The sequence below is a fragment of the Psittacula echo genome (genome assembly GCF_963264785.1).
Source record: "Psittacula echo genome assembly, chromosome: Z".
NCBI lineage: Eukaryota > Metazoa > Chordata > Aves > Psittaciformes > Psittacidae > Psittacula > Psittacula echo.
Genome location: NC_137742.1, coordinates 44065046 through 44089692, shown reverse-complemented (window position 1 = coordinate 44089692; position 24647 = coordinate 44065046). Strand labels below are relative to the sequence as shown.

Here is a 24647-nt window from a genome sequence, read left to right as displayed (position 1 = left end):
TTTCTTTTGAGTGTAAATTCCCTAGAATTCCCTAGAACAGAACCCAAAAAAGACATATTTACAGCTTAAGTTATAACAAGTCTCTTGCTCACATTATATAGACATTTGCTCTCAAAGTTCTGCTATTCCAAGTGTGACAACAAAGAAGCAATTTAAATTAACAGCACGTATATGGACACTAAAAATAAGCATGCATTTCTCATATTTAAAGCATAAGAAGTATGTGTATGCAGTTCCCACATCATTAAGAAAGTACGGAGATTTCTATGATCAACTCTGCTTGGTGACTTCTTGTTTTCTGTTGATTTAATTAGAAACATAACACTGAAATCCTTTTGTTATAGATAGAAAGCGAATTAACAAAAAAAAAAAAACCCATAAAAAACTCCAAAACACAAAAAAATCCCTCAAGCACTAGTTTGTTACACATATGTCCTCTATTTTTTTGTTTCTGGGGGTTCTGCTGTTAACACTCAAGTTTACTTGAGAAATTGACCTGAGGGGTTAATTCTGCCATATCATTGCACTGTTATAAACAGAAGAAACCCCATCTACAACAGAAGCAAGCTGGCATCTGTGAGCACTGTATCACAGGGGTGACTTTTCAGCTGTAACTGCATAAAAGCTTTGTACCCGACAACAGAAAGCTAGCTTGAAACATCACTAGTTACCTAGAGAACCAGTCCAGGGTTTAGATACAGTAGCATCAACCCTTGGTAGTTATCATCAGGAATACCAGTGGCTAACAAGCTTTACCTTCTTACTACTTTAGGAAGAAGCAATGCACATATAGAATAGACTGTTTCAGTTGGAAAGGCCCTACAATGATCATTTAGTCCAACTGTCTGACCACTCCAGAGCTGACCAGAAGTTAAGTTTTATTAAGGGTCAAATGCCTCTTAGACCCTGACAGGCTGGAAGCATCGACCACCTCTCTAGAAAGCCCATTCCAGTGTTTGACCACTCTCTCAGTAAAGAAATGCTTCCTAATGTTCCATCTGAACCTTCCCTGCCACAATTTTGAACTATTGCCTCACGTCCTTTCACTGGATCCCAGAGAGAAGAGATCAGCAGCTCCCTCTCCACATCCCCTACTCAAGAAGCTGCAGAGAGCCATTAGGTCACCATTCAGCCTCCTTCTCTCCAACCTAGCCAAACCCAGAGCCCTCATCTGCTCCTCACAGAACATGGTTTCCAGCCCTGTCACCAGCTTTGTTGCCTTCTCTGGACACAGTCAAGGACTTTCACATCCTGCTTAAACTGTGTGGCCCAGCACCGCACACAGTGCTAGAGGTGAATTTGCACCAATGCTGAGTATAGCAGATAATCACCTCTTTTGACCGGCTGGTGATGCTGTGTTTGATGCATCCCAGGATGGGTTTGCCCTTCTGGCTGCCAGGGCACACGGCTGACTCACACTGCAGGTCCTGCAGTCAGCCAGCAGCCCCAGGTCCCTTTCTGCAAGGCAGCTCTACAGACACTCCTCCCCCAGTCTATACTTGCGGCCACTGTAATTCCACCACAGGTGCAGAATCTAATAGTTAAACTCTTTAAATTTCTGGCACTGACGATTGCCCAGTGCTCCAATCTATTTATGTCTCTCTGAAAGCCTCTTGTCCCTTGAAAGACTCAACAGCAGCTCCCAGTTTGGTATCATCAGCAAACTTGCTAATCGTGCATTAGCCTCGTGCATCCAGATCACTGATACAAACACTGAAAAGGTGTTAGGCTGCCTAACTGAGCTTGGATTATGCTTAACCTCTTGAAACGACAGCTGAGGAGCTCAACCTCCCTACAGAGCGAGACAAAAACAAGTTACCCTAATGAATAATTATGAAACGCTAGGTTTAGAAGGGATTTTTTTGAACTCTAACCTACAGCAAATTAAACCCACTGTGGCTCTAAATTTCACCTAAAGCTCCATCACTCAGAAGACACCGTACCTAGACAAAGTGCCGGTCTGCTACTCGCGTGGCGCTTCAGGGGCTTGGGCCTTGCCGGGGCTGAGGGAAGGGAAGGAGGGAGGGAGGAAGGCTAGACCGGGGGGAAGGGAGGCGGCTATCGCACCCCGCAGCCCTTCAGAGGGGCCGAACCCCTTCCCTCGCCCGCAGCTGAGCCGCCCGCACTTACCGGGGTGAGCGGGCAGTAACGGAGGGCGGCTCCCCCTACCGTCGGGGGCTGGGGTATGGGAAGGGGGGTGAAGAAAACAATCGCTCTCCGCGCGCAGCTTCCCAAAATCGCCGCTCTACCCAGCAGCCAATAGGAGACATCCGTCGCGCGCCCTTTCAATTATCGCGAGAGGCTCTTTCGCCATCGTTCCCCCCCCCCCCCCCCGCCCTTTCCTTTCCTCCCTCCCTCCCTCCACCGCCGGCGCCCGGTAGCGAGCACAAGGCGGGGTTTTCGCGGGCGCCATTTTCTCCTCTCACGACCGAGGTCGCTCTCGCTCTTCTTTGCCACCCGCTTGCACCGCTTCTATTGCGGTTCCTACTAAGGGTAGGTAAAACGACCAACCGGCAACAGCGCACGTGGTGTTGCCCTCTTCCCGGCGGCTGGGCCTGTCTGGTCCTAACCCTCACGGAGGGCGGGGCGCAGCGCGCATAGCCGCCTCCCGCGTCCTGACGGGCAGAGGCTTTACCCAGTGGCACGGCGCTTGCCCTGTGCAGGGGGGAAGCGGCGGGGCCAATCGCGTGCTGGCAGTGTCGGAGGTGCGCGTTGGCGGTGGGGGCAGCTGCGCTTTCTCTCCCGTGCGCGGTGGGGCCGTCGGTTGGCGCAGGTACGCGCACCCACGGAGAGGTGTAGCCGGGGCCAGCGAGGAGGGGGCGCTGCCCGCGAGGAGGGTGGCGGGGGACGAACATAGGCCGGGCCGAGCCTTGGTGGGGCCGCAGAGCCGCCGCCGTGCCTTTGCCGGCGCCACTGCGTGACGCGGCGCTGCGGGAGGCCCGTGCCTCCGCGGTTTTAGAGCCTCTGCTTTGTGAGGCTCCCACAGGGGCGGCGATGGAGTGGGGTGAGCGCTGTATGGAGAAAGGAGAGTGCGGAGTCGCCGCCTCGACTGGCGCTGGGGGTGACTCCTGAGGCGGCTGAGAGCAGTTGGGGGACTGCCCCGCCCTGCATGGCAGGCGGGAAGGGTGGCCGCTGTTGTACGAGCGGCCGTGGGCCTTGCGACCTAGTCAGCGTGGCTCCCAGGAGGGGCGGTGTGGTGGAGGCCGGCAGCGGTAGCGGGTGTTTTTTAAGGGCGGGGGAGCGGCTGCCGCCGCCTTCCTGCGCTCGCCCTTGGTAACGGTGCCTGGGGCGAGTTGTAGGGAATTATGGCGGGTGGAGAGGAGGGCGCTCAGGGCCGCGGCCTGGGCGGGGGCAGCCGTGAGAGACCGACTGGGCTTCGCCCCGCTTCGCGGCCCGTCGCTTTCGGTGACCGTGGCCGCTGGGTTGTCTCCTGAGGCAGCTTGCGCCGAGGCCGCGGCCGCCGGGCGCCTCCTTTGTGTCCTCTTTGGGCAGAGGGGGATAAATCTCTCTGCGACCGCGTGGTGGAGGCGGCTTTTCCGCTCCCGGCTCCGCCTAGCAGCCGGCAGCCGCCATTACAGCGGCCGCCATTTCTGGTGGTCCGTGCTGCCGGGGCGGCGGGGGTTACGTAACGCCGCCGTTTTCCCCGCCCGCCGCTGGCCGGATCGCCGTAAGCGGGAACCCGAGCCGGTGGCTTTGCCCAGCTGCTTGTGTAAAGTCTGTGGTAGCTGGTGATGCCTCCCGCCTTCCGTTGCCGCTTTACCCTTCAGGTGTTTTTAAATAGCATTAGTCAAGGTGATCTCGCTCGGTAGCGGAGAGCACTGTCTACAGGCGGCCAGGGGAGGTTCGGCATGGCGGGTTACGCGCGAGTAGGGGAGAATAAGCCCTGAACAGTACATTACAGTTCACTCTCTGCAGCCTTAAAATTTTTGGGAATGGTTGAAAATAGAACAACCGAGATCCTAAAGGGCTATTTAAACCTTCTAAAAATCTGCCCAGCTTCTACCTGTTCTCGCCCCACATACCAGCGTTTTGGCAAACGTCTGCCTGAGCATTCCCTTTCAGTAAATCGTGAGTGTCTGATGGCTCACTTCAAGTACCTGGAAATACTAGGGTATCCTGAGAAGGCAGCGCCTGCTGTTAGCCTGCACAAGCGGGCAACAGTTATAAATGAACAGTTGCCTGAGGGTATGTTTAAAAAGTTAGAAGCACCTAATTTTTTTTTTTTTTTTTTTTTTTCATTTTTTTTTTTCTTTATTCATGGTTGCCATCACAATGAGTGGTTGTAACTTGTTGGGGCAAAAAATTTGATAAACTACTAAAGGGAAATACAAGATTGCAAAAGTATTTCCTATGTCTAGACTTCTTCCTTATGTGACTTCCTAGTATTGCAAGATAAACTTAACAAAAAGCAGGTCACAAATAAGATGCCTATTTTGGAAAGTCATAGTGAAGTTCACCTGCTTTACTTGCTTTTTCTTTTTTTTTTTTTTTAAGTTATTTTGTCATAAGGATCTAGGAGCCAACATAGTGTCCTTTAAAAAGTAAACTCAATGCATGTGTCATCTAACATGTTGAAGAGAGGAGCTGGATGCATGTTCACTTTAAATGTATGAAAACAATTTTTAGTAAATGCAGTTAGCGTGTGCCCAAAAACTGTAATTCAGACATTGATTTTTTTACGTGTAAGCTTACTTGTTTTCTGTCTCCTTAAAGTTGTGTGTTTTTCCAGGGTGTGCTTTCTCTTTCATAGAGAAAAGCTTTGCAGGAAAAACTTGAGCCAAATGTCTGGTTTTGGCTATAGTGAGAATTGAAGCTGTAAGTGGGCAGAGTCACAGCTAATAATGTGCTGTTTTCATAGGCTCTTGAAGCAAGTCTGTTGGATTTTGATCCCTCCCAGAACACTTGATTTTTTGTCAGCAAGGATATATAACAGCGGTAAGTTCTGAAACCAGGCATTTCTTTCTGCCTTTTAGAACAATGTACAATTTGCCTTTTCATGAAAGAGATGTTCTTGCTTTTCTGCTCTTCCAACAGATTTTGCTTGCCAGCGTAAGAAAGAAAGGCAATGGAGACTGAGCAACAGGAAGAGACCTTTACCAACACAGAGACAAATGGTAAGTTTTTTAAAGGACCGTTTTTGCTTAGATCCTCTGTAATTTTCAGTGTTTCTAAATATTTAGTAATGCTTTAACTGTATCAGATATTTGTATCAGCAGTAGCTTTGCATTCTGTATTAAATCTTTTTTAATTGGACAATATCTTAAAATATGCTTTTGAAGCATGAACACAATCTTTCTTATTTATCCCATGTTTTAGGCATGGGATAAATAGCTGCAAGTTATGACCGTCCTGGGTTCAGCTGTAGCAGTCATTTTTCTCCTTCTTAGCTGGTGCTGTGCTGTAATTTTGACTTTCAGCCTGGGAACAGTGCTGATAGCACTGATGTTTTTAGTTGTTGCTAACTGATGCTTACTCCAACCAAGGACTTTCTCAGTCTCATGCTCTGCCAGGAAGAAGCAGAGGGAGGAGGTGAGGCTGGAAGGAAGCAGAGACAGGACACCTGACCCAAACTAGCCAGAGGGGTATTCCATACCGCAGCACGTTATGCCCAGGATGTGAATTGAGGGGAGTTACCCAAAAGGCACAGATGGTTGCTCTGGTCGTACTGGGTATCGATCAGTGGGTGGTGAGGGGTTGTATTCTCTCCCCTTGTTATTTCCCTTATGAGTATTGGTGGTAGCAGTAGTGGTTTTGTATTATACCTTAGTTACTGGACTGTTCTTATCTCAACCCGTGGGAGTTACATTCTTTTGATTCTCCTCCCCATCCCTCCGGGAGCAGGGGGAAGGAAGGTGGAGGGGGGAGTGAGGGAGCAGCTGAATGGTTCTGAGTTATTGGCTGGGCTTAAACCACGACGATGACTGAGGATTTGAAAATATTTCATAGCTAAATATTCAGTACCCGTGTGGCGAGTATGAACGTAAGAATACCATCATGCATATCCATTAATTGTATTTTGTTTATTGCAGTTTTTACATGCAGGAGTATAAATACATGAAATACCTCTAAAGAGCTTCATGGAAAGCTTACTGGGCATAATTAGGGAGGAAGCTAGGGTCTCAGTGTGGTTGATTCACTCCAGTTTTTTTCCAAACAGTATTTGAAGTGCCACTTTACTGTTATTCCACCAGTATTTCAGTGTTGGACAAACTGCATTTGAGCGTTTCGCCTGAAATGTTTCTCCCAACTGTAAACTATAAATAGATACTAAATGGGTGATGCTGCATGACATGCTTTAAACAGCGTGTCATAAGTTTCTCTTTTGCTGCATGCAACATTCTCATTTAAAACATAGTTCATGGATTTTAAATGGATTTTTAATAGTTAATCAGTATGTAAGCCGATGAAGACCTGTTTCTGTCCTGTGGCTGCTTAGAGACATCAGTAATTAATTAGTGTTGGACTAATAGGAAAGAATGCGTTAAGAATACAGAGCATAAATTTGGCATGTGCTCTACTTCATATGAATTAGAAAGTTAAATAAATTTTGTGTTTCCCCCTATGGATCTCTCTATAGGCAAACGTCCTGCAGAAGATATGGAGGAAGAGCAGGCCTTCAAGAGATCTCGGAACACAGATGAGATGGTTGAATTGCGCATCTTGCTTCAGAGCAAAGTATGCTTTTTTGATTTTACTGATTTTTGTTTATAGCACTGCTCAAGACAATGACAGAGTATGTTGGGATGTATGTTTATTATTAATGTATTTTATTTAATATACGATAACTTACCACAGATATCTTCAAATGTGCGTGAATGGTAGTAAAAATTGTATTGTGATGGAATTACCTTCAGAGGTTCTTCCAAAGGGTAAGATCCTAAGGATCAGTACTGTTACTTTTAACAGATGTACTTGTTGGGAGAAAAAAATGGAATAAAACAATGGAAGTTAGAAGGTGTTCTTATATTTGAGTGGAAGATCGTTATTTTGAAAGGAATGATTGTCTATTAATCTTTGGAAAGGGAGCAGTTTAGAAAATGAGCAGCTACAAAGTTAAATACAAGAGGTAAAATGAGAACTTTCTTATTAGTAACTCTTCCAAGCATATCTGCTAAACTTGTTCATAAATATCGATAGGATTAAAGATGGGAGTAATACTTTGGGGATTCCAGTGGGTTTGTTGACAAGAGTAGTTAGTTACAGTAAAGTTGATATGTATGACTTTCCTTAGGTGTTTCTAGTTATTACAGATGTTTTGTACTTCCTTAAGTATTTCAAGTCTTTTGCACTGGCATGGAGAAATGTTACCTTAATCCTGTGTTGCATTTCTGTCTGACAGTCGAGTGTCCTGGGTTCAGCAGCAGCAGTCAGGTTTTCTCCTTCTTAGTAGCTGGTGCTGCTGCTGAACCCAGGACATTGAGTTACCTGAGTATCACCAAATGTTTTGTATGCTGTTAACATGCGCGAGCCATGTTATAAAAGCAGTGCTTTTGCCTGTAATCTTTGACATAAGATGGTAAAAATACAGCTTTGCAGTTACTTTTCTTTGCTATCTGCCAGTTTATTCCTGTTGGTGTTAAAAACTTGGAAGTTAGTGGCTTTAACTTTTTTCAGAATATACTGCTCTAAGAAGTCAGTTAAGTTACAGAGGTATAAACTAAAATTAGCACTTGAAATTATCAAGAAATGCTTGGAATGCAGGAGTGGAATTTGCAAATACATTCCTTTAAAAACAAAAAAAAAAACCAAACTGGGGGAAAAGCTGATAAGATGAGTTAGGGAAATTATTGACTATGTTACATTCATACAGTATATTTTTGAGAGCTATAGTGTATGAGATTCTAGGAAGAATTGCCTAGAAACTTCTATTTGGAATTGAATCATTATTTGCAAAACTGAATATTCTTCCCTTTCCTTAGTTCAGTGGTAAGAGCTGTTGGTCCATTTTTTTCCATGGACAAACTGTATCAGTTTGTTTCAGTTCGATTTGAAACTTTCTAAAGCAGTACCTGCCTGCCCCCAGTCCCCAAGCCAACAGGCCCCCAAGCTACATTTAGCATTTTTAGTCTTGAGTTAGAAAATGTATTTTGTGGTGTGTTGGCATATCTTAACTTCTGAAAACTATTTTCCAGAATGCTGGAGCAGTGATTGGAAAAGGTGGCAAAAATATTAAGGCACTTCGTACAGACGTGAGTACCTATGAGTTTAAACTAATTTAACACCAATTCTTTCAGAGCACTACATCAGAAGATTTTCTAGAAGTGGGAGCAACTCAACCCTAGGCATCAATAGCCTAGTTACAAGCTATTTGTATTGATTGCTAGAGTAGATAACTTAATTCCCCAATTCCTGTTGTAATTAAAACCCAGCTCAACTAACGTGGGAGAAGAGGTTTATATTAAATCTCTTCACTTTTGAATAGGATTCTGCTAAATTTCACACTTCAAGTGCACTAACATCCTAATTAGAAATATTGACAAAGCTTAAAACCCTTAATTGTACCATTTCCCGTATCTGTGAATCAATTACAGTGCTACTGAAACCATTGCAGGTGGCTGGCTTAACCCAGTGATAGAGAAACTCTTAAATTCCCTTAAAAAAGCAAACAGACAGAATTGTCCATCTGTTCTTTAAGAGCTTGCACATGAAGCATCAAAGCAATAAAGTTGCTTAATTTAAATATGGGTATAGGACAGTAAAGGAACATTCTGTTGTCACTTGGAAGCACTTTTACATGGTCATGACTTATTTGCCTATTCACATTTTAGAGTGGGTTGACTCTTGTGATTAGACACATGCTCAGCATTAATGTTGTGTATTATTTATGAAACTTGGCAGCGCTTCTTAAATTCCATTTGTTTACACTCCTGTACTTAACCTCAGCTACAATTTCAGCAGTTTTCCCGATCAAGATTCTGTTCAACACAAGATTTGGCAATACGTATCAATACAAATCAGTTCCAGCTAAGTTCATAAACTACCGCAAACAGATTTAAGTTGAAATGGTCAGGAATTGTACATAAGCTCACTAACTTCGGCAGCTAGTTGACTTTTTGGTTTTTAGGGTCCTTCTTTTTCCGTGGGTTGTTTCTTTTTTTTTTTCTTTTTTTTTCTTTCTTTCTTTTTTTTTTTTTTTTTTAATATATATATTTTTTTTTTTTTTTTTTTGAATCAATACATCACCTAAGTCCAGATAATCTAGATTGGTCTGGAAAACTACCTTTCCCGATTTGCCCAAGGTTCTAGTAATACGGATCTCGACAGGTTTTGTGTCTACCCTCATGAGCCAGCCTGCTACTGAAACATCATATATTTAAAGTAGTTTAGTCAGATCAAGTAACTCATTTTTAAGGTCCATACTGTTAAGCCACAGTCGGTGTAGCAATCCATTATGGTGTTAGTCTTCAGAACAACTTAAGCTTGTTTCATTAATTGAGAGTAATGAGTATAGTTTGTATTAAATTAAAATTCATTGCTTTTCCCCCTCTTCCCTCTCCTTGTTTTTTTGGCCATATATCTCCGTTGCCCATGTACTGGATCGACTTGCCCCTGCGTTGCCCACCATGACGTTGGCCCATCCGCCCCTGAACGCCCATGTGAAACCCTGGTTGGCTATGCCCAAAAATGTGCTCGTTGCCAAACGGGTACCATACTTGACAACTTCTGATTGAATGCCCATGCCCAATGCCAACATCCACGAACGCCAATGACCAATGCAGTACAATGCCAGTGTTTCAGTCCCAGACAGCAGTGGCCCCGAGCGGTATGTCCCAACAGTTTATGCCTCACTGCCTGATTAGAAAGAGAGAAATGTATTATATTACCTGCCTTTGATATAATTAAATAGTATCCCCTTATAGACGGTGTATTGTTTTTTTTCAAGTTTTCTGTCTTATTTTCCCCATTAAGTCTTTTTGTCACTGAACTTTTACGTGAGTTGCCCACCCAAACAATCCACTAATTTTATTTCAATGGAAGGAGCACAGCTTCAAGTGTTGCATATTTGCTGCATTGTAAATCAAATTGTTCCAAAATAGTCTCTCGCTCTGTCTTTGTGGCCCACCTTGCTCCCTTCAACATTGCCTGTTCATAATTATTTCTGATGAAATGCTAACTCCGGTTCACTTTTCTTCGCTTCTCATTTGTTTTGTCTTCTTTTTGTCTTGCATTTGTATTTGTTTTTCTTGGAGAGCCCATTAGTAATCTGATTTCTAACTGGTTTCATAACCTTACTCCAGATACGATGTTCACCAGTTGCATATCCCACTTTTTACATGAGAAGGTGTGCCAGTTTTACCAATGTAACAGCGAGGGTATCCTAAATTAGTGGTGGCGGGGAACATGAATATTCACTTCACCTTTCAGTTCTGCGTCAATTTCTTGCCCACTTAATCTGAGCCCTTCCAAAAGCCCATTCTTTCTTTCTCTCTCTCTCTGCAAGAGCTACCTAATCTTAAATTTATCATGCATATATACTGGGCATAAACAAAGATGCATGTGTTGTAAATTGAGCAAACAGGTTTACTTTAAATGGGGACTATTAATTGTGAGCTCTTCTGTGTAGTAAATCTTCTTAGAATTTTGTGTATGATGATGAAAAGGATTTACTTTTTCTTTTCCATCTTCTCCATTTTGTCTGGTGTTATGTTCTCCAACAACAGCATCTTGAGTATCAGTGCAGATATAGAGACAATTGGAGAAATCTTGAAGAAGATTATCCCTACTTTGGAAGAGGTATGTCACAATGTTTGTTTCTTTTTAGAGGTAAAAGATGAGCATATGAAACAAGATGGTTCTAGATTTGCCACTCCTTAAATACAGGAAGTTAGAAAATAAAACCAAAAAGCCTTTTAAAGAAGGGTTATGGCTTTCGAAGTACATGTTGACATTTTTTGAAGAGGACAATCACTTTTTAATAATTTATCATTTCAAACAGCTTCTCCACTTTCAAAATATGTGCTTTCTGAATTTTTTGTCCCGACTTCGAAGTCGTTATGCTGTAATTTGTATTCTGTGTTGGCTTTGTAAGTGAGTGTTGCACAGTTTGATACCTTCTTAAACCTTTCTGCAAGTTGTGCAATGTAATAAGGAAAACAAGTTCAGCATCAGCTTATGTTCAGATGAGGTGCTTAAATAGTTGTGGTCCTATCAAAGGAAGTACACTATTACAATTTGGCCATAATCAAGTCATACCATTTGGAAAAAAACCCAAATATTTTCAATTTATATGTGACTAATATTTTATTATTTTCCTTGTATACATCTTTCTTACAGTATCAACACTACAAAGGCAGCGACTTTGACTGCGAATTGAGACTTCTCATTCACCAAAGTTTGGCAGGAGGAATTATTGGTGTCAAGGGTGCTAAAATTAAAGAACTCAGAGAGGTACTTCTTCCCTGTTCTTCTGAGGTTTGGGTTTTGTTCAGTAAACAACTTAGTGTTTTGTGTTCATAAGGGACAGGTGTATCTTCTGTGCAGTAATTCGTTCAGAACATACTGCATACATGACTTTGATACTCCTGAGGTGGATCTGAGAATTGCGACTTCCTTACAAACTCGCAGAAATAAGGTTGTTGGTAATAGAGCTTTGGACTTCTTCTCAAGCTTCTAAGCAATATTTGTGGTAATGTTTTTAAAGAAAGTTTTAGGGTGTTTTTTTGTTTGAGGGTTTTTTTCTTGCAATGGTATTTATCACTCCTTCTAAAATGAACTGCATAGACTATATATATTCATGTGTTTGGACATGAAAAATTATTTAAAGTGAATGTATGTCTACAAAATCTTCAATGGTAATTCAGTAGGTGCCTGAATATTACTGTAAAAAGGCTTTATTTTTATAACTTTAAAAAAAAACTCTTCTCCTGGAAGACCATTGTTTTCTTCTAGTATAGGAATGAGATCTGAACCACCTAATGGTCTCTGTGAACTTAACTAACTATGCTTTATGTCATTCCTTGGCATTGTGTCAGAGGCAGTTTCAGGTTATCTCAGGTATAAGCTGATACCTGTTTGCATGGGTTGAGAAAAGCAATATAACCAGACATAATGACAGCAACATCACTGTCTTGCATCCAAAGTATGTTTTCTTGACATGTGAAGGTTAATACAACCTGTAAGCTATTACAGGATATGTGGTTATTTTGCTGTATTTAATCAAACAATGGTATAGGTGAGCCATAATTGAAAAAGGAGAAAGTTCTACATTTTCATATAGAACTGTCAGTACTGATCTCTTAAAAAAAAAAATAAAAATTTGTTGTGAGAATTCAGAAGCAGGCGTGCAGGCTGAGAATTTAATAATCTTTTGGATCCTTTCTTTAAAAACGTTCTAATGGGGTTTTAAATCTGTTTTAAGTACTTAGACAATCTTGGATTTTATTTTTTTTTTTCTTCAACAGAACACTCAGACCACCATTAAGCTCTTCCAAGAGTGTTGTCCTCATTCTACTGACAGGGTGGTGCTTATTGGTGGAAAACCTGATAGAGTTGTTGAATGTATCAAGATTATCTTGGATCTTATCTCTGAGGTAACGTTTATTAAATTTACTCTTTCATTGTCACTCATGAGTGTTAGGGACCTATGAATATGGTCTCTTTCAGTTTATAGTTTGAATTCAATACCTCCTACTTTCCCAGTAACAAAGTGGTTGACTGTTACCACCTTTCAAAGCTATTTATGTTTTCTAGAATTGGGGTGCACCTTATGGGGGAGGGAAGCAATTTTTGGTACTAGTGGGCCATTATTCATACTTTGCATATCATTAAGATGCAAAAATTGAAGAGACAAATTTTATTTGCCACCGATAAGTAACAGCAGTTTCTCTGTCACAGTTAAGTTCACAGGAAATGCATCACCATCTCCTTCTTTCTTACCAGCATTGTGAAATATAAAAAAAATCAATATTTATTCATTTAGTATATATATTTAATTAAATATGCCAATTATAATGGTCCTATTTGGGCTGGTGGGGGCTTTGTTTGTTTGTTTGTTTTAGTCTCCAATTAAAGGACGGGCCCAGCCTTATGATCCCAATTTCTATGATGAGACATATGACTACGGTGGCTTCACAATGATGTTTGATGATAGAAGGGGACGTCCAGTAGGCTTCCCAATGCGTGGAAGAGGAGGTTTTGATCGAATGCCCCCTGGTCGTGGGGGACGACCTATGCCTCCATCGAGAAGAGATTATGATGACATGAGTCCTCGCAGAGGACCTCCACCACCTCCACCAGGTCGTGGTGGTAGAGGTGGCAGCAGAGCTCGTAACCTTCCTCTTCCTCCTCCACCCCCTCCTCGTGGCGGGTGAGTTGTTGCATAAACACATTATACAAAGTTCACATTGTATACAGTCACCTAAAATATGTTCATTTTTCCAGTGTTTTTTCCACGCTTCCATGTTGGTTGTGATTATGCAAGGATTGCATGTGTACTAGGCCAGGGAGTATTTTGAACAGCACTGGAATTTTATTACTTGCTGCACGGCAGTAGTCTACCAGGACTATAGTTCAGATACTTCTGTATTGTTCAGTACTTGGCTAGAGTAGTTTGAAATAAAGTTGGTTGTGAACCACGAATGTGAAAATTTAAATTTGAGCAAACAAATTAGTTTATAAGCAAAAGAATTGCATTGTAATGTTGCTTCCCTTTCATTTTAGAGATCTTATGTCCTATGACCGAAGGGGCAGACCGGGAGACCGTTACGATGGCATGGTATGAGTTTAAAATTTGCCTTTTTCTGTTTCATAAGCACAGTTAGAATACTGACTGTCTGAAGATACTGTTGCTGAACGCATGCCCTTAAATATGGGACATGCATGATTTTGATGATAAATCTAAAATGTTTTGTCCATACAAATGGTCCCTTTTCTGGAGGAATGTCTAGGGTGTAAGTGGTATCTGAGACATGATCTGTTTTCTTCCTTTCTGTATCATTTTTGATGGCAGGGAGAAAAGTTTGACTGTGCTCCATCCTGCAGGTTTTCTTGCACTGACCATTTGTTAGTTTTTTTTAACAAGGGTGACAGAAATGGGAATTGTTAGGCTTTTCAGATTAAGAAAAAATACGGAACAATGCTTTCCCGAAATTTTTTGAATCATACAAGCATCTTAACACTGATGTTGCAAACACGAGTTATACACAGTGTAATACAGATTATAGAATAGTATCTAATTAAGAGCTCTAGTTAATCTGGAAGGTGATTGCTCTTGAATCAGTTCTTGTCTATTTGCTGGTTTATCTGTCTGAAAAAAAAAAACAACCACTGTAATTCAAGATGTTTCAGAGCTAGGACCACTGCTAAGTTGAATCCTAAATTAAATTTGGTACATTCAACCATATTAATGCTAATACTTACAGAGCTAAAAAATCTATTATAGTATATGGGATCTTAAAAAAGGCTTAAATATATTCTTCCATGTTGTATTCTGAAATGTGACTTCCCAGCTGTCATCTGCTGTTGTTCTAGATTCCTCTTTCCTGGGAAGAGAAATCATATGTCTGGGAGGTAAATCTCTATAGTAACAATCTTCTTTTCTCCTCTGGCTTTGTTTGGCACCTGCTTTAAGATGACGGGTGAGACAAGATTTTTTCTTTTAAATGAATGGAAGAGCTATGAAATGGGCTACCTAAATGGGCTTTACATATTTCCTCCTTGGGAGTAAGATTTACTGGAAGTACGTAAGAATGTCACATGCTTATTATAAATATTCAAAGGAAAAGTTTGCACAGTATTACAAAAAAAGTGTTACCCATGCTACTTTAAATGTTAAGAAACTGGAAGAATTGAGAAGTGTACCTCCAAGATTCCTTATTCATATTTACATGTTCTCAAAGCTCAGTTTTTGTGTTGTTATATTTGCAGCTAATAAAGCCAGTGCTAGAGCATATAAAACTGAGCATATAAGCCTGCCCGTCTTTGGATGTCTGGTTGAACACAGTCTTCCTTGCCTTGACTCCTGGGCAGTAGTGTGTTCTATTTTTATTCCATTCCAGCTGGAATACAAAATCTGTTCAGCCTGACTTTTGTCAGGTTGACCTCTGCTTTCTTGACATTAGTTCCTACAAGTAAGTGTAGTCATCTCTGTTCATTTTTTTTGTTCCAAAGGGCAGTTTCATCTCCTCTTCACAGAGAGGCTGCTTATGGCTTTGGGTCTTTATGACCAAGTATCATAGCCTGGATAAAGTGAGGTCTGCTTCCCAATAAAAACTGCATTTAAATTCTAATTTTAGTTAACCATCATCCTAGTGTCCTAAATTGTGTAAGCAGATAGAAAGTCTTCACATAGATTGTGAGTCTGAAGCTGGAGATGTCATGCCATAAATGTAAGATCTTCCTGTGCCACCCTTCATTTCCTACAGAAACCATTCTCTAGCAAAATTTAAACCAGAGTAACTAAAAGTGAGCTAAGCAATGCATGGGAAAGGTAGCTCTCAGACAGCAGAAGTGCACTTTCACATAGATTCTATTTTAGAATAAAATGAAATAGTGCAAAAAAAATAGAATAAAATACTAAACCAGAATAAATTCTGTTTTACTTAGATGCAGTAAAGGGCAAGAACAGCTGCTTTTCTCAGACGAATATTTCAAAATCATGGAAATGTTGAATGTACAGACTCTGTTTGGGGTTGGTTTTGGTGATGTGGGGTTTTGGTGGTGGGTTTGGGTTTTTTTTCCTGGGTGGTTTTTTTTGAGGGTTTGGTTTGCCTTTTGGTTTTTTTGGTTTGTTGTTGGTTTTTTGGTTTGGTTTTTTTTTTTTTTTTTTTTGCCAGTTCTCTTCTTCACTAAAGGCAGAAAGATTGAGTAGCCCCAGGACCTTTAAAACTGGATGCTGAACTGTGAATTTTCTGGAATTCCAGAGATACAGGAGTATTGACAGCCTTGTTAAATGCTGAGATGAGAAAAACACATTTTGATTTTAAAAGACAGGTTAATTCCTCTTGCGCATGAGGAGTCACCCACCAAAGAAGATACTTGTTTGTTAGCCCATTCAATTATGCACGGCTGTTTAAAGAGTTAATTTGGCTTATAGTCCTTTTTGGAGTTTTTTCCTGAAAGACAGGCTTTTTTCTGTTTCTCTTTTAACAGAGCTATATATTTCTTCGTGTAACTATTCCAAATCAAATGCCTGTGGACTGTAGGGGCTATTCTGACAGATTAAAAAAACCTGAATGTATTTCCAGTATTTCTTTTTTAACACACTCATCCTCAGGGGTCTTTCAGATACATAAATGCATGCAGATACCAGAGGAAAAGAGTGAAAAATAAAGCAAACAAGCATACAAAGTAATTTTATCCCCTCACCTCTTTTTTTAATTAATTGATCAAGTACTAAAATTTAAAGTACTAAAACTTTTTAAATCTGAGTTAATAGTTAAATCGGAATGTCTCCAGTTAAGTGGACAGTCTCTTCAGACTTCTGTGTCTTTAGACTTTTAATGTGCTTTTGTTCCTTCAAATGCTTCCCAGTTCTTGGGCCTTTTTTTAACTTAAATGTATGTGTACATACACGTGTCCTGATGTATAAACACTTGAATAAAGGCACATACCTTTAAAAAAAATGCACAAAATGTTATTAATATTTGAGATGTAACATTAACAAGCACATAAAAACTCAATAAAAGAAGAGCGTATGACAGCTCTTCTATTTATCTATGCGGATGCTGGATGAAAGTAACAAAATCCCACTCTCCTAGGTCACTGTTAAAAAACAAAAAAAAAAAAAAACCACCACCAAAAAAAACCCCAGAAAATTATGACAAAAGAATTTTACATCAGTTAGGACTGAATGCATTTGCTTTCATTAAATGTAAAAGTTAAGCTGCCCAGCCAGTGTGTCATGGCTTCTATTCTAGTAATAGTAGTCAGTAGCACAAATCTATAGAGTAGAATATCGTTAGGTGGGTTGAGAGCCTGTTAAGCTGCTTTTAGGGTGCACAAATGAACATTAATTGCTGAAATAGAAGAAATCTGAAAGAAGAAGTGCTATATATCACGTCTTAAGAACATAATTAAATTTCTATTATAATTAGGGAGCAGTAGATTTAGTTGAGTTACTAGTTATTTGAGGTGTATAGAAGTGAATTGGTAGAACAGAAGAAGCAGTGTCCTTCCTGCTTGACCTGCTGTTGGCATAAAGGATCACTGACAGTTACTAGTTTCAGTCTTACTAAATCTTCATTGTCTAATGCATGGCAGAAATAAAAGCTTCTTCTAACAATGGCAGAAATATTTTTATATATAATAGCAATTGAAAATGTTCTAAAAGAATAAAAACAGGCCTGTTCAAGCTTTGCTCTGCCATTAGCTGTCTGTCCTTCTTTGTTAGAGGGAAAAATCTGTTTACACCACAGAAAGGAAAAAAAAAGTGAGTGTGACCGCTTACAGTTCCCTCACAATCAAATTAAAAGGGAGCGAGTCTTGAAAGTGGTCTTAAGTCACATACTTTTAAGCCTTTGTTGTAGCATAAATGTTTCTCTGTACCAGTACATACTGTATTAGCTTGCCAACTTACGTATAATTCTACATGACACGAACTTAATTTAGATTTCTTTCCTTTTTTCCTCCTATTGTGTTGTGTCTGGAAGATGATGCAGTGTCACGTGGATGCCTGTGATGACATGCAGCCACCAGAGTTGGTGAGTGTGCGCAACTTCTTTTGAAAACTGCTTTATTGAACAGGTTAAGTGATACTGGGGTTTTCTTGATCATGAGTGTAGTCAGTGGTACTTGTATCTGGTGAAAATTATAAATGTGATAATTTCATAATTCTGAGACTTCTGAGTCAGAATTTATTGGTAGTTTGTCGTAAAGTGTGTCCTTTGCAGGCAAGTAATGTTAATAGAAATGTGGAAGTGTGCAGCAGCACAGTCAAATGATAGGAGCTTTTCTGTACCTCTTTATGTCTCTTTCACACCCCATTTTTGTGTTGTAAATAACAACTTTCTCAATAACAGATCCACTGTAGATGCGTGCATTTAGGATAGCTATTTTATATTAACTTCAGAATGTTGTTTTTTCTCATATTTCTAACAGTAAATATTAGAAGTAGCTCCTTACTTGTAGATGAACTATAATGCTTTAATTATCAGTGTCTTTGCAAACAAACCATTTGATTGAGTAGATTTTGGGAAAGGAAGTTAATGGGGGTTGTCAAGTGTTCATGTTGTCAGAAGATGGCGAAGTGCTGCCAAGTATGAAACGGCAATTCTTAGCTTACATAAACACAGCAACTATAACTGTTTAACTCATCTGCTGTCAACTTCATTTGCTGCCCTGTACTCTGTAGAGGCAGAAAAGATCAAGAAAAGAATTGTTCTATAAAACAGCTTTGCCCAAAAAGGGGTCCTGTGGCAAATATCAACAGGAATATGCCTGTGTGTATGCAGATATGCTGCTCTGATCAGCCTCTGAGTTAAGTCTTAAGCAGAGTCCTTCATTCTTCTGTATTTTGGACTCCCCTACAAGCTCTGTTATGTATTACGATCTCTACAGGTAAGTGTTGTGGTTTAACCACAGCAGACAACTTCAGTACCATGCAGCTGCTTGCTTACACCTCCTCCCAGTGGGTTGGGGAAGAAGGTAGAAACCTGTGGGTTGAGATAAGAACAGTTTAGAAATTGAAAAAAAGTAAAATATAGTAATAACTCCCACAACAAAATTTAAAAAAACCCAAAACAACAAAATCCTCTCTCCTCCAAATAGAAAATGCCAAACAAACAAAACCAGTGATGCACAATAGAATTGCTCCCCACTCACTGACCAATACCCAGCCCGACCTCAGCAGTGATCTGGGCTTTCCGGGTAACTCCCTCCAGTTTATATACTGGGCATGACGTGCTGTGGTATGCAATACCCCTTTGGCTAGTTTGGCTCAGGTGTCCTGTCTCTTGCTCCCTCCCGCCCCTCCTCTGTGGCAGAGCATGAGAGACTGAAAAGTCCTTGGGATAAGTGGTACTTAACACACTGATGTTTTAGCTGATGCTGTCAGCATTCTTCTCAGACTAAAGCCAAAACACAGCACTGTACCAGCTACTATACCAGGAAGAGAATTAACTGTGTCCTGGCCAAAACCAGGATACCAGGTAATATGATTGTGTGATAAGTTGCTTAGAGACAGAGGATAAGCTCAGATCTTTGGTCTGAGCAGCTTCCATTTTGATCTTCTAGAAGGGTGTAGCAGGTAAATAGTGTTTTGAAAAAGTTGTTGATTTACAGCTTCTGGGAATGAGTAGTTGTGATTGGTTGAACTTGGCTGGCTGCTAGGTGCCCACCCAGCTGCTCTTTCTCTGTCTTCAGCAGCATGAGGAGAGAAAGTAAGATGGAAAAGCTTGTGGCTCAAGATCAAGAGAGAGCATTTTCTAACTGCTATCATGGCAAAACAGAGTCAACCTGGGGAAGATTAGTTTACTGCCACTTAAAAATACAAGTAGCATGGAGAGAAGCAGAGAAAAACTAAAAATGCCTTTCACCATTCACTTCTTCCCAGGCTCAACTTGACTCCTTCATTCGCTACTCTTTTAACTCCTCTCCTGTGAGTGGTACAGGGGCATGGAAAACAGCAAGCTGCAGTTAATTCATCACGCTTTGTCTCTGTTTTCTTCCTCCTCACACTGTTCCCCTGCTCCAGTGTGAGGTCCCTCCCATGAGATGCAGTCATTCACAAACTGCTCAAATGGGGGTTTTTACAATGGACTGCAGTTCTTGTAGAACTGTTCCAGTGTGGTTTCTGTTCATGGGGTACAGTCCTTCAGGAACAGACTGCTCCAGTGTTGGTCCTGACAGGCAACAGGTCCTGCCAGGCATGTGCACCTGTATAAGCTCTTCATGAGCTACAGCTTCCTTCAGGGCACATACTGCTCTCAGTGTAGCATCCTTAATGGGCTGCACTATGGCTATTTGCTTCAGTGTGATTCTTTCCAGGGGCTGCAGGAGAATCTGCACTCCAGTGCCTGGAGCACTATTTTCTACTCTTTCACTGGTGTCTGCAGGGCTGTTTGTCTCACTGTTGCCCCCTTTGCCCATCTCTCCCTGGTGCACACTGGGGGTTTTTTACCCTTCCTTAAACGTTGTCACTGGGGTCCCACCAACTTTGCTGATGGTCTCAGGTATAGGCAGCAGTGGTCCATTTTGGTGTCGGGTAGAACTGACTGGCTTTGGCTGCAAAGGGGCCAGCTCCTGCCCTCTTTTTTGCCTTTGATGGCACAGCACTTGTATTTATAGTGAAGTTGGGGATTGAGATTTTTGCGTAAAATAGGCTCAGAGTTAACCACACGATACTTGAGATGAAAATGTTAATGAAGCATGGTTATTCATTTCTTTTCTCTTTCTCTTCCAGTTTGAGGGTGGCTCTGGATATGGTAAGTATTTATATAGAACCTCTACATGTACTTAATTGTGTAGTTATTGAAGGGCTTGATGCATACGTTTAAATCAGATTATTCATATGCAGGGGGACGCGGTTCATATGGAGACCTTGGTGGACCCATCATCACAACACAAGTAACAATTCCCAAAGATGTAAGTAAAGTTGACAAGCTTTCAGCTTGTGTTCATTAAGCGAACAAAAAAAAAAAACAACCCAAAACCAACCAACCAAACACCTCCCCAAAAAAACCAAAGTAACAAAAAAATTGCAACCTTTTCTCAGACTATTTAAGTAAATCAGAAGACTATTTAAGTATATCAGACTATTTAAGTAAATCAGAAGTGTTTAGGGTGTTTGATAAGTACTTCCAATATAAAACAAGTGTTTCTAAATCAGCAAAAATCTATGCTTTGAATGTTTGGTTTGTGTCTTCACTTTAGAGACACACGAGATAATTTTAATAACTGGTAATAGTAATAGACATGGTCTCTGTAACTTGTTTTTTGCAAATCAGAACTGGTTCTCCAACTTTTATCCCACTGTGCTTATACAATTAATATTGCAGGGGATGTTCTGAGAATGTAGAGCAGTAAGTTTCCATTGCAACTCTTTAAACTTACAGAAGCTATGTAAACATGGCTGTGATTTTTTTAAGTGTTTTAGAAAGTTGTACTGGGAAATGAATACTTTGCTTTTTTCCCCTAGTTGGCAGGATCTATTATTGGAAAAGGAGGCCAGAGAATCAAACAAATACGTCATGAATCGGGAGCTTCGATCAAAATTGATGAACCATTAGAAGGCTCAGAAGATCGGATAATAACTATTACGGGAACACAGGACCAGATACAAAATGCACAGTATTTACTGCAGAACAGGCAAGTTAAAGTTTAATGTCATCCCTGCTGTCAACTTCTAAACTGACTGATGTGTACACTCTAAAGCTACTCTTCTCTGCGATGCAGTTTTAGAAAGCAGGTTTTAAGTAACTATTTGAACCTAACATCGCCAGTGGTAGTTCTGCCTTGATTATCTTCAGTTCTCCATTCTAATTAAAATGAAGACACCCTCAAAACTAATCTTGCTGGAAGACGCCTTAACCAAGCAGTCCTCTCATTTCTGTGGTGAAAACTGCTGCAAAAAAACTACTTTTAATAAATTACATAGAGCCTGTAGAAAATATAGAAGATTACAGTGGATGTTGGCCTAGTTCTGTGTGGAAGACTAGTGATTTTGTTGTTTTTAGATAACTAAATTGACAACAAATCACAGTCTGCCATATGGCACAGACCATGCCTCTACAGGACAAGTTGAAATCGATTTGGTGCTGTTATGCAGCATTTCATATCTTGTTGACATTACTTTGTCTTTTCCACCAAATACTAACAGCTTCAGATTTAATTTGGTTAGTTTTGCTTTATTAATATGTTGGCTGTCATAGCAGATTTTACTGTTTTAAATGTTTGGCTTCAGAGTACTAAGTTAAATGTGGTGCCTAAAACATATTAATATACCTATAATAGCCATTCATCTTTTGGAATTATATACTTTTAAATGTATTAGGAATTTGTAATTTAATCTGCTCTAAGAATGTAATTGTGAATGTTGATGCAAGATGTATGGTCCATCATTCTAATACATGCTTTTTTCTTTTTCTTTTATAGTGTGAAGCAGTATGCAGATGTTGAAGGATTCTAATGCAAGATTATTTTTTCTTTTTTATAGTGTGAAGCAGTATTCTGGAAAGTTTTTCTAAGACTAGTGAAGAACTGAAGGAGTCCTGCACCCCTTTTTTTTTTGTTTGTTTTTTTAATCTGCTTCTGTTTAAAAAGCCAACATTCCTCTGCTTCATAGGTGTTCTGCATTTGAGGTGTAGTGGAATCTTTGCTGTCCACCAGATGTAATGTTTTAATTCCTTACACGTGGGGGGAGGGAAAGGGCACACAAAACTAACATTGAAATTTTGAAGCAGCAGCAGAGAGAGTGACTTTTATTTTTGTTCATTGGTGGTGGTAGATTGTAATGTTTTCATTGTAATTGTTGTGAACACCCTGCTTTACGTACACTGTATCTTTTCTTTGGAAGTGGGGGGAATACTGCTAGTCCACGTGTCCCTAGCATCCTTTGAGAGCAGTGTGCACAATGTAATGCTCTTTTTTTAAGAAACACTTTATGATTTCTAAATAAATTAGTGAACCTATTCTTGGTAGTGACTTTTCTTCAGATACATGTAAGATAAAGTCTAAAATACACCGTTCTGTTGGGCTTTTTTCTCCCACATGAGACAAAGTTGTGTTAAGCTTGCTCTTCTTTTATATAGATGGATTTGTGTGGATATTTTGACACATTAAAGAAACTGTGTGAAAAGAATGACTCTGCTTTGCTGTTTGGGGAAAAAATGCAGGAATATTCATGCATATGTTGTGTAAAATTTACATTTCTCAAGTGTTTGGCCCTCTTTGCAGTACATATATATATTGGTAACAGTATATAAATAAAGTATTTTACAACTTTGTGATGTCACTGAGTAAGCAGTGGTAAAGTACACCTGGTTATAGACAGCTTGCTTAATGCAGATAACACTGTTAGAAATGACAGTTGCTGTACCGTTACTGAATTAATTATAGTTATTTTATGAGCTTTCATTTATATGAGGTTAGAAATCCGTATAAATTGGCAAATAGACAGTATCTAACTCTGTAACTTGGTTTTCATTGTATGCAAAACTTGTTTGGTTTCCCTGTCGTATGTTGAATTCCTTAGGAATTATTTGTGAGAAATTAAAAAATATAAAGCCTCTGGATATCTCATGTAATAACTTGGCATTTGTATTTATAGTTTAAAAATGTTAATTTTACTTCCTGAATAAAAACAACCTTAAAAACGTGAGTGTGGCACATACTGATATGAGTCCAGACTGAGCATGGATTCTTGGTTTGGGGCATTTTCCCACCCTGTCTTGTAGAACATTTCACATCAGCAGCTGCTTGAAATTTAATGGGAAAGGCAAAGAGCTAAGAGGTTGTGCATAAGGCTGACCTTGTTGGCAGAGTTAAAATCCATCACCACCTTGATTTTTGGCTGCAGAAGGCAGATGGAGTGGGTCTGTGCTAGCATACCTCTGGCACTGGCATTCACGTGGGGAAAGCTGAAGGTAAATTTGAGGGAGAAACCTGCAATCCAGGCAGCAGTTTGAGGCAAAAAAGGTAAGTGAACTGTATAGCAGGCTGCATAAGAAGTGTTACCAGGAGGTTGAAGGAAGTCATCCTTTCCTTCTGCTTTTGAGACCTCCACTTGGAGCACTGTGTGCAGTTCTGCTGTCCTTAACGTAAGGAGGACATGGAGCTCTTGAAGCAAGTCCAGAGGGGAGCCTGGAGGATGATCAAGGGGCTGGAGCACCTCCTGTATGAAGACAGGCTGAGAAAGTTGGGGCTGTTCAGCCTGGAGAAGGCTGCGTGGAGACTTCATAGCAGCCTTCTGGTATCTGAAGGGGGGCTATAGGGATGCTGGGGATGGACTATTCATTAGGGACTGTAGTGATAGGACAAGGAGTAATGGGTTTAAACTTAAACAGGGGAAGTTCAGGTTAGACACAAGTTCTTTAAGGATGCCCAAGAAAGTTTCGAATGCTCCATCCCCGACAGTGTTCTAGGCCAGGTTCGACAGAGCCATTAGCCAAGACGGTCTAGTGTGAGGTGTCCCTACCCATGGCAGGAGCATTGGAACTAGATGATCTTAAGGTCCTTTACAACCCAAAGCATTATATGATTTTAAGTGAAAGGCAGGTGCCCAGTTTTAATGTGTGCCTCCAATTTGTGTGCTTGCAGAACGATGCAGCAGTGGTGGTCTGGTTTTGTTCAGGTTTTGTTTTAAAGTGGGAGGAAAGCTCCACAAGTGTCCCTGTGTAAATGTTTTGTGTCCACTTCCACCCCCCACTTCCCCTTCTTTTTTTCTTTTCAATGATGCAGATCTTTCGGAAAATTCCCTTACCAAGTCGAGTATGTGCGCTGCCCCAGCTGGGAAGGATCTTGGGGGGGATTCTTCTAATAACCGGCCATGATTCGGGATTCACCGCGGGCCTCCCTCCGGCTGACCGTGGAGTCAGCGTGCCTCCTGTCCCGAGTCCCGCTCTGCCCACTCGCCAGTCCTGCTATCGCCAAGGGCAGCCCCGCACCGCGGCGTGCGGCAGCGAGCCCGGCCTCACAGTGCCCGTCGCTGAACACCAGCTCTGCCTTGCGAGGCAGCCACCTCGGGAGGGGGTCCCGGCCCAGCAGGGGTCTCC

The 24647-nt window shown here is 41.0% G+C and overlaps 1 protein-coding gene across 11 annotated transcripts; it reads left to right on the top strand.

The window, feature by feature from the left end:
- Positions 1-2362: 2362 nt before the first annotated feature.
- HNRNPK (heterogeneous nuclear ribonucleoprotein K) lies at positions 2363-23248 on the top strand. 11 transcript variants are annotated; one of them, XM_080637069.1, is made up of 17 exons: positions 2363-2493; positions 4859-4935; positions 5035-5114; positions 6566-6675; positions 8133-8189; positions 9720-9763; positions 10662-10734; positions 11275-11388; positions 12402-12530; positions 12999-13306; positions 13660-13714; positions 14470-14508; positions 17589-17639; positions 20339-20360; positions 20438-20520; positions 21074-21243; positions 22030-23248. In XM_080637069.1, exons 3-17 carry the CDS (start codon positions 5066-5068, stop codon positions 22061-22063), a joined length of 1338 nt encoding a protein of 445 aa, XP_080493195.1. In that variant the 5' UTR covers positions 2363-2493; positions 4859-4935; positions 5035-5065; the 3' UTR covers positions 22064-23248. The 11 variants fall into 11 exon arrangements, with proteins under 11 accessions (XP_080493195.1, XP_080493201.1, XP_080493197.1 ...); XM_080637072.1 differs by lacking the exon at positions 2363-2493 and adding an exon at positions 2521-2773 and having other exon boundaries at positions 22091-23248; XM_080637066.1 differs by lacking the exon at positions 2363-2493 and adding an exon at positions 2522-2773.
- Positions 23249-24647: the final 1399 nt, after the last annotated feature.